At 49.2% G+C, this 10,049-nt stretch overlaps 1 protein-coding gene across 1 annotated transcript; it reads right to left on the bottom strand.

The window, feature by feature from the left end:
- Positions 1–213: 213 nt before the first annotated feature.
- Positions 214–5,980, bottom strand: tmem151ba (transmembrane protein 151Ba). Its single transcript, XM_056295053.1, has 2 exons — positions 5,864–5,980; positions 214–1,656 (listed from the first exon to the last, which is right to left on the bottom strand). The coding sequence occupies exons 1-2, from the start codon at positions 5,951–5,953 to the stop codon at positions 214–216; spliced, it is 1,533 nt and encodes a 510-aa protein (XP_056151028.1). The 5' UTR covers positions 5,954–5,980.
- Between the last annotated feature and the right edge of the window lie 4,069 nt (positions 5,981–10,049).

Raw genomic sequence — 10,049 nt, 5'->3', positions numbered from 1 at the left:
TCAACTGGATAACTTATCTTTTGCAAATCTCGAAGAAATCTTACAGTAATGGAGGGGGTAACTGAGTTACCTCCGGAGCAAAATGGTGGAAAATGATCCGGATTAGCCCAACCCTGGAATGAATGAGAGGGCTTATCAGATAAGTGAGCTTTTTGCCGAGATAAACAAGTACTGCGATAGTCCTTTGTCGGAGTCAGCTCTGGCAGCTGTGGGTCATAGCGAGGTCTCCACACAGGAGCCGTTTCTGTGGAGGGAGCGGTGATCGTGGTTTAGGCAACCTTCGTTGCGATGCACGATGAGCACCGGGAGGTAGAGAGCGTCCTGGTAGGCCGGCGGGCTCTCCTCGCTGGCCTGCTGGCCCGACAGACAGCGGGTGCTCTCAGTGGGGCAGGAGCGCTCATTCAGGCTCCCGCTGCTCCTCCACAGGCAGCTGCGCCGCGACCCATACAGGCGGCCCAGCGAGAAGCGGCTGGCGCTGAAGGGGATGCGTGGGCTGCCCGCGTTGCAGATGCTGAGGGCGCTGCGGGAGAATATGGAGGAGCTGCTGATGGCACGGTGGCACCGCTCACAGTTCTGCCGGTAGCTACCATAGCCCTCGCACACCGAGTAGCTGTTGCAGCTCCCCGAGAGCTGGGCCAGGTCCATCAGAACCGCCTCAGAATAGCTGGGCACCAGCTGCTGGTTGGAGCGAATGTGCCACTCCAGCTCGGTGCTGTCGATCGTGTTGACCCGCGGGATGCGGCGGCAGTATGGCCGCTCCTCAGACGGTGTCACAGGAACATAGTCAAAGCCGAACAGCTTCTCCACATGGTAGTGGACGCAGGCTGTGCGGTACTCTGTGAATACCCGCAGGGGCCAGGAGAGGGTGAAGGCAGCTGCCACCCAGAACACATAGTTGGTTGCATACCAGGGAAGGTGACTGGGGTCAGAAAAGGCAATTATGTGCTCCTTAAAGTCTACATTCTTCAGATGCATTCCCTCGCGGGCCTCCATGTAGTCGTCCAGGCCTTCATTCTCCGTGAAGAACCTTGCCCGTTGGGTCAGGTAGGAGTTCTCCGACTCCACGTTGGCAAAGCTGAAGCACTTCGTGAACCTCAGCCTGGTGATGGGGAAGCCCTCCAGGCCAAGCAGGTGCTTCGAGATGTCCTTAACCCCACAGTTCTCATAGTCGAACTCCACTTCAGCCACATGGGTGTTGACCCGCTCATGGTAGACCTGCGTGGTGGTGTAGGCATCACCGTTGCGGTAGCGTGTCACCTGCCGGGTCCTCCTGATGTAGTGGTAGCTGATGGCTTTCCACCAGATGCAGGGCGTGGCCTGCTGCATGCGCTGGATGCGTTCGGCCACGCTCTCCACGTCCACCTTGTACTGCAGCTGGTCCCTGGCATAGCAGTGCCAGCACTCCACCAGGTAGACCACGAAGAGCATGACCAGGAAGGCCAGGGGGATGTAGATGTAGCCGTTGGAGCAGGGACTGTCGTGGTACATCATGGACTTACCCTTGTAGGCACTGTCGAAGGAGAGGCGTGTGACCTTGGTCACCTGGCACCAGGCCACGGCCCCGACGCAGCCGTACATCAACAGGGAAAGGAGCAGGCATTTCCAGTGGTTGTCCCGGCACAGGGCCTTACGCAGGGACTGTTTCAGGGGTCGGTGCTAGACACAGAGGGGAGGAGACATTTATGAGTCTGTGGACACTGTTGGAAATTTGTCTATTCAGAAATGAAAGATGCAGTCAAACTGAAAGCTTTGGGGCTTTTTTAGCAGTTTCTTCTCAAATTTCAGCAACCAAAATGTGATCATCAAGAGCTTTAAGCTGTATAAGTGACCTTGTAGCAAATACAGCAAAATTATGACATGCATTCCCAACATTGTTGTTATAAAATGCTAATTTTATAAAATAAAATTATAAAAGCGGGGCGGGGGCAGTCACTTTTTGCAGCCTATGAAATATTCAGGTACAAACTGCAGCTTCCCTAGTGCTTTTACATAGTTTATGCATGAATGAACGGTAACCCAGTTCGTGTCTCGCTCTTAACTTGTTATAATCAAAAGACTCAGCCGCTTCCACCATCGACTACAAGAGCACCACCAGTTAAAGTTCAACGTAAATTTTGTCATTTGCAAACAGCAAAGAACACTTGATACAGGAAAGGTGGGTGTGGGTGAGGATCTGCCAATGGCCAGGCCTGTCCCTAGCTTTTTTAACGTTCAGCTACCCAGAGAACAAAGCGGACGTCTCACACCGAGCTGCAGACTGGCGCTGTCCTTTGCCACCTCAAGATCCAGCAAGAAACTGGTATGTGCATGGAGGTCGAGCCACGCCTTGTGGGAATACTGCCACCAACGCTTGGCAGGGATTCAAAACCCTCAGGAAAGATGGATTATACAAACACCGTTCAAATAATTTGCATATTGTGCATCACACAGAGCCAGGGAGTATCCTGAATAGCCCGAATAGAAGAGAAAAAATATGGGAAAAAAAATCAAATGGGAAAGCAAAGATTTTAACAGGTTCAAACCGGCAACAGGGATTGTGCTGGAGTAACAAAAGATACCACCCGAGGCAGTTCCACTAGGGTGCATAGGTTAACCCTTGCATTTGTCGTTTAATAATAACAGTGACCCGATAACAAAAAGCGAAGTCAGCGGGTGGTTTTTCCCCGCTGAATATTGCTGAGTATGTCTGTGGTGTGCTCTTCAAGTGACAGCAGAGAGTAAATAATGGATGATTTTTCTCCATAATCGTCCCCCCCCCCACCTCGGGTCGACAGTCCCCAAGTCCCTTACCAACCCAACCCAGGACTCACAGGGCAGAAGGGTTTAGCAGTGAATCCCCCGGTGGGCAGAGCTGGCTGCAGTAGGGGTGTTTATTTACTCTCTAAATGCTCTATAGCAGTATGCAGTAGATCATATTATGGTTCACAATTGCACACTGGGGCCACATGTTTAAGCAGTTTAAATTATAATGCGTACTTGCATATAATGCACTATACTGTGCTGAGTCCCATCGTGTCAGAAATGTATACGAAAGGTTAACGAGCATCTGATGCAAATTGTGCCTTGAACCATGTGTGCACATCAGGGTGTTTCAGGCAACTGTTTAATCGTGTGTATTTGAAGATATTTGCCTGAAATGTATCCGCCAATGGGGACAATTGTATCCGGCCAATTACCCCACTCTTCCGAGCCGTCCCGGTCGCTGCTCCGCCCCCTCTGCCGATCCGGGGAGGGCTGCAGACTACCACACGCCTTCTCCCATACATGTGGAGTCGCCAGCCGCTTCTTTTCACCTGACAGTGAGGAGTTTCGCCAGGGGGACGTAGCGCGTGGGAGGATCACGCTATACCTCCCAGCCCCCCCCCCCCGAACAGGCGCCCCGACCGACCAGAGGAGGCGCTAGTGCAGCGACCAGGACACATACCCACATCAGGCTTCCCACTCGCAGACACGGCCAATTGTGTCTGTAGGGACGTCCGATCAAGCCGGAGGTAACACCAGGATTCGAACCAGCGATCCCCAACGGAATAGACCGCCACGCCACCCGGACACCCTGGGGACAATTGTTTGCACGTTTCTCACGGTAGGGCACGTTGAAACCAGCTAATATAAAAGAATATGCAAGTGATGTTTGAGTACTTCTTGGAGCAGGAGAAACCAGTGAGGAGTATGCATTAACTTGCTATGACAGAAAAGGGTAGGACTTCAGCGGAAGCAGGAAGTGGTTTCCCCACAGTTTGCCCCGGAGTGAGGGTTAAACGTAAAGGTGTAAACGGGGGAGGGGGGGAAAACGTTGTCTTACTTCCTGCAAAACTACTCCTGGGCGTGTGAAGGTTTGTAGCGTGGTTGGGGATTTATTTTCCAGACAGCGTGTATCCATCCATGCAGCTCATGGTACCCAGAATGCTAAACGACAAAGCGAACTGGCTTAAAACGTCTCATAATGACAAACGATGAGATTAGTATTGCTTTTAAGCGAAACCACGAAGTCAAAATAAATTTGGGAACCCTACTGTAAAACGCTGAGCCACCCCCTAACGAGTTCCACGTGAGTCCAACCACCGAGTGTAATTCCTAAAGCTCGGTTAATAAATCAAACTGGTTCTCTTATATAATCGCCCCCTGTGCCGTGTTGGCACTCTAGTGACTTCAAGTTGTGCAGTTTTTTTAACAATACAGCCAATTGTTTTGACAAAAGTGTTGGGAATCCGAGCCAAAATCCTGTCGGCGAACCCTTATTAGAGCCTTGCGGGTCTGACCACGTGGTTTCACTCTACCGGCACAGCGGCGACGGGTCGAGCTTGTTTTTCATCTCGTAAAAGGGGAAAGGGTTTCATTTTCATGTAGTTAAAAAGGGGAACAGGAGCATGAAGCAACAGCTTGTTGCCAGTAAGACCGGCTATTTTACACAACCTACACGCCATGGCGTCTGACTCGGTAAACGTTACACTACAACGACCAAGGCGGTCATTTTGACCGTTTTGGATTTGCAAAGTTTGATAACTTTGTGGAGAAAGAAAAAATATACAGACCTGCCGCTCCCCGAATGCCCCCAAAAATTGCATATATTTGTATTGAAATGAGTTTTAGATCAATTGCACAAAAAGTTATTAGATCTACCTCAAACGACCACGAGCGGTCAAAAAGACCGCGCTTAATTTGCGCGTCATCGTGCTCGTCATGTCACCGTTTATGACGCGTGTTGGTCGCGTCACTTCCTTCGCAACGTTCGTCGCTCTGCCCTACAAACACACTATAGCGTCCTCCAGTGCAGAGTAATGGTCTAAACTTGATTTTTGATTATTGCCCCCATGTCTGGGTACAGACGCCGTTACAGACGCACCACGACTAACACCGACGCGTTGCAGTATTTACAGGCGTTGGACAACGGTGATTTTAAGTTGTTTGAAAAATGGTATTAAATAAAATTTTAATTTCGGTGTCAGTCGTTTCTTAACAGACATACTAACATACGCAATGCATAACTGGGCATTTATCTTGATAGAATATAGTTTAAAAACCGGCGGTCCTTTTGACCGCCCATGGTCGTTTTGGATAGGAGTGAAATCCCGGTCGTTCTACTGAGTACTTTTCACGTTCATGGTCCACATCCCCGTTGACACGACTAGACCAGCCGGGTTATATATATAAAATAAAAAAAAACCCAACCTCTTGTGTAATGGGGAACCTCATACAGACCCAACCTCCACGTTCTCCAGAGCTGTGGGGCTTTATTGGGGCGATGGGGGTTAACAGAAACAATCTCCTTCCATCGAAACGTGTCTTGTTGGGTAACTTCATTACAGCTGACAGTGCACCTGTCAGGAGTGTCATCAGAATGTGACCTATAAGGAGCTGCTTCGGGGCCACCGCGGGAGCAGATTGTGGCCAGTCATCACCACGTTTCCCTGCTTTGTGACTGCTTGCGAGACACGTATGGGGCCCCGCGTGCGAACACGCGCGCACCCCTCTGCGGGCGGGAGACAAACAAGCGCACCTTTACACGTGCGCGCTCATCCCCTCGCCTTGACAGACATGCTTGTTATTCCCACAAACGACTGGCTGTCACTCAAATAGGCTTGAAACATGCCGTTTGTTCTTTCACTCAACGTGTAATCCCCTGTAACGGCGAGAAGTCTCATTTAAGTGCGATTATACGGCGCATCATAACGCATCATAACTGTTCATCTCAAAATTAAAAAAAAACAAAAAAACAAAACAAAACAACCGTCTGCGTGAAACTATAGGGATTCCGCCGTGTGGCTTGTTCCTCTCTCCGGGGGGGAGGAGGGGGAGGAGGGGGAGGAGGAGGGGGGGTTCTTTCCTTATCATTGTCCTGGGCTACACAGAAAACGAGGCTCACCTCCTCTCGGGGGCTCTCCGTGTCCTCCTCCGGAGCCGCGGTGCTGGCGGCGCCGCTCTCACTGGCCGTGGCAGCGGATGCTGGGGACATGTTGGCCGCGGCACATGGATGTCCTTGGAAAACGGCAATTTCCGAGCGACGGTGAGACAATGACCCGCCGACGAAGCCCCGAGCATCCTCCGAAGAGGGACGCAGCCTGGTTGGAACCCCCCACCTCCACCCCCACACGGTGGAAGTGTTCGGATGACAAAAGATGTTAGCCCCGCGTCTCCCACGTGAGAAGCCGTTGCTTTGCTATTGGGAGTCCGGGGCTGTGTCGGGAGTCATGATGTCGGCACCCATTGTGCCTCGGAAGACCCAGAAATAGAAACTCTTGTGTGATAATAACTTGGACCCCCCCCCCCACACACACACACACACCCACCCTCCACCCCCTCCCGCTTCAAGACTATCGCAGAGGATGCAAAGGTGTTAAAGGCATGTGGTAATCAGCGGCTTCTCGTGGACGGGGTGGCCATGGCAGCCGTAGAAGAAGAAGAAGAAGAAGAAGAAGATGATGATGATGATGATGATGAAGATAGACCTTGTTGCCGGTGCAGGACAAAGACACGTGTGCGCGGCGCACCCAGCATCCCAAACGGAAAGCGGGACCGCCCCTCCGTCCCGGTGTGGGACGGGTCCCGGGACCCGGTCTGCACGCGGTGGTTGTGATGGGGTCTCGGCATGTCCTCCGGAGGCTTACGAAGCATAAAGACAAAGATATGAAAAGCTGATCAGGACATGGCGTGGCCGAGCTCTTGCGTCATTTTTACGGTGGAGAGCATTCAGAATGGGGTGGCCAGAGAGGGGCCAGTCATTTTTTAGGGAGTGGAAGTCAAATTGTTACATGAATTTGGAGTAGATTGTTCTTTACTCTGCTATACATTTGCATTGTTTTGCAATCAAGAGGATGAGCAGACATGCCTAATTGGGCGAATTAATGCACATGACTATTTTGGTATAGGTTGAGGAGACAATAGGGTTTGCAGATAACCAGATCCACCGTTGGATTTTAGTTGCCAGATACGTGTATTTACTCTTATTTCTAATTGTTATTTTCTGTCATCACATACGCCTTGTCCACTCCAGAGCTGAGTTGGGTCGAGAGCAAATATTTTAGGTCAGAAATGTACTAAATTAAACGTTTGTTTGTTTTTTCAAACTAGTATAAACTGCAGGAGACTTTGTATGGTCTGCTTCACGAGGCGAGGGTCTCCATCTTAGAAGCCTCTGACTCCGGATAGCTTTTAGTATTTGTGGCACCGGGCCCGGACCCCATTAAACTATTTCATTATTTGTGTTTGGTTACGACGTCTCTGTATTTGGTCAGAATGAAAGCTCGCGCTTCCTCAATCAATCTCAGATTTCAGAGCCTTTAAGATCTCCATAACAGGCCCCAGATTGGATTAAGAGGGTGTAATGGGGAGGATGGACGGATGCCAAAAATACAGACTATTTCATCATCTGAGATCAGGTGGAAAGAGGGGGTTACACACACACACACACACACACACACACACACACACACACACACACACACACACACACACACACACACACACACACACACACACACACACACACACACACACACACAAATCCAGTGATTCAAGTATTTTTTTAATTAGGTTTTATTTTTTTCATATTTTTGAATTAATGACAGCTAATGATTGCACATAGCGTGAAACAGGCTTGTACCATCTAATTAAAAAGTTACTTTAATCTCTGCATTATTTTGTAACTGTGCTGCCTGTCTTGGCCAGGTCTCCCTTGCAATAGATTCAAAAAAAGGGACTGGTTGTTAAAATCCCTAGTGTTCGCACTGCAACAGTTTCGGTGGGAATTAAAATGGAGATGGCTGCCAAGGTGACATTGCCACCACCAGGACACATCATCAGTTGTGTACCTCAGCATCACAGGGTGTTTCGGCCTTTTATCACAAGACACCCTCCGCTGAGGCAGGCCCACCACAGGTTGATCGGTCCTGGGTGCGTGACCCTTGGTTAGCTGTTCACCCTGGCAGCCCAGACGGCGTCTCTCCTTTTGATCCAGATCCAGTGGCTAGTCCTCTCAGCAGTGTTGGCTAGCTCTTTGATCACTCTCCTGTGGGCCTGCCCCCTGACTCCTAGTTCCCTCAGCAGTTTTGCTGTGGAGCTGGCAACAAAGCCCCTACAACCCACCTCCACGGGGCGCACCTTCACCTTCCAGCCTCTGTCCTCTGCCTCGGTTTGTAATCTCAACGGGATCCTCCTGGTTAAATAAAAATGTTAAAAAAAATCATCCTTGTTTGTTGATCACTTTCCCTATACCGTTGAAGGTTTCATTTAATTCAGATTGATTTTATTTCGAACATGCTAAAATAACAAATAAAATACACAGGCAGGAATACAACAACAAATGGAAAAATAATAGTAAAAGTGCAGAAGAAAAAAATAATGAAATCATATATATATGTGTGTGTGTGGATTGTTTTAGTGTGCTTTTCCAAGATAAGTTCCCTTTTGAACTAAAAAGTAGCTAAGTTCACTGTCAAAGTCACTCTTTGGCAACAAAGGGAGCTCATATGTTTCCCCCCCCCCCCGACCTATCCTGGACATTTAGTCAGCCACTGGATCCGCTATGCGTTGCACTCAGCAGATGTAGCCTATCCCGCACTGAAGTGACAGGGATTATTACGAACATCAAAGAAAGTGGAATCAGGTCATCTGGATACAATGTTTCTGTCCATAAACATTGTATCCAGGTGACCTGATTCAACCTTCCTTGAGTGTTCTTTCCTGGATTACTGAACGTGCATAAAGACGTTTCACGAAAATTGCTCTCACGTGGCTTTACTGAAAAGCTGAGAAGGCGACACGGGCATCACCTTGATGGTCTATCATGTGAGGGTGAACGGCCTACAGGGTCCAATTTAACCGGCTGAACTTGTTAAGCGAAAGAACTGCTGCCCTGTGGTCCACAGTGTGTAAAGCAGCCATGCACACTGAACTGGACCGTACACATGAAAATAGGTCCCATCACGGGAAATAAAGTCGACATCATATCTGACTTACAATAACAACTATTCTCGGCAGCAGTGAAGATGCCTCTCACGCACATCCTGTCCCGTAAATGATGTCAGTATCGCTTTAAGTATTACTGAGCCTGTGTACGAGCGCCCTCTACAGGCCACACGACAACACGTCCCTTTGGGCCGGAGAACGGTTGAGACTCACGTTAGCTTCCGATTGGGCATTTCAGGGGAAAGTTAAGGAAAACCTCATTGACAGAGCTGAGGGACCGATCCTCTGGGTTTTTTTTTTTTTTTTTTGGGTGGGTGGGGGGGTGGGTGCACCTCCTTCCTGCTGTTGTGAAAGCGTTTTGGACATTATAGGTAAAGCCTTGAGGCTGTCTGAATCCCACTTTCAGATTTGTGAAACCTTTAGTCTATTTGTGAAAATGCAAAAAAAGAGAAATTTCACTTCTTTTTTCATGTCTAGACCACATTGGACCAGGTCCTCATCAAAAACCACTATAGTTGCTTGAGTGGTAAAATCCGGACTACATTATCCCAGAGAAGCCAGAGACTTGTTACTTTCAGATTTGTGAAACCATTTGTGAAAATGCAACAAAACAAAACAAAAACAAAACAAAAAAAGGGTGGGTATTTCACTGCTTTTTCTGGAGTCTGGTTTCTCTGTGATAATCTAGTCCAGATCTGAGAAGTCTAAGTATTGTAGCGAATTCGGGGGACAACGCAACCACAGGAACTACCGTGGCCGGGACGCGAACCTGTATCGCCCGCACTGAAGGAGGCATCGCTAACCGCTCGAACCCGCGAGCCAGCGGGTCTTCTTATCCATGCACGTTCCACTAGTCCTCGCGCTTAAGCATATCAGCTCCTTCACGCCTCAGGGTGCATACGCTTCCGATGGCTCCATCCCACTTCTGACACCAACGTGACGTGGTTTAATACTAGACTTCTTAGACACCCTTTCAGAATTAACAAGTAAGCATTTAATGGCCGCAAGTCAAACAAATCAGAACAGACGCAAACTTGTATGGGTCTTCACTCCCTACTTTCTTTACGGCCACCGAAGCGAAGCCATCTACCTGCCTACTCTTTACCCTCATGGTGGGAAGCAGCATGTTATCTAATCTAGCTTCT

Source organism: Lampris incognitus, chromosome 15 (genome assembly GCF_029633865.1).
Source record: "Lampris incognitus isolate fLamInc1 chromosome 15, fLamInc1.hap2, whole genome shotgun sequence".
NCBI classification, from domain to species: domain Eukaryota; kingdom Metazoa; phylum Chordata; class Actinopteri; order Lampriformes; family Lampridae; genus Lampris; species Lampris incognitus.
Note: the sequence above shows the minus strand (reverse complement) of the source record. Positions and strands in the feature narration are given on the sequence as shown.

Excerpts from the sequence above, each read along its gene's own strand:
- tmem151ba (XM_056295053.1), bottom strand. The coding sequence starts at position 5,953 with ATGTCCCCAGCATCCGCTGCCACGGCCAGTGAGAGCGGCGCCGCCAGC. Across the intron at positions 1,657-5,863 it reads CGGAGAGCCCCCGAGAGGAG|CACCGACCCCTGAAACAGTC; the intron begins GTGAGCCTCGTT and ends CTCTGTGTCTAG.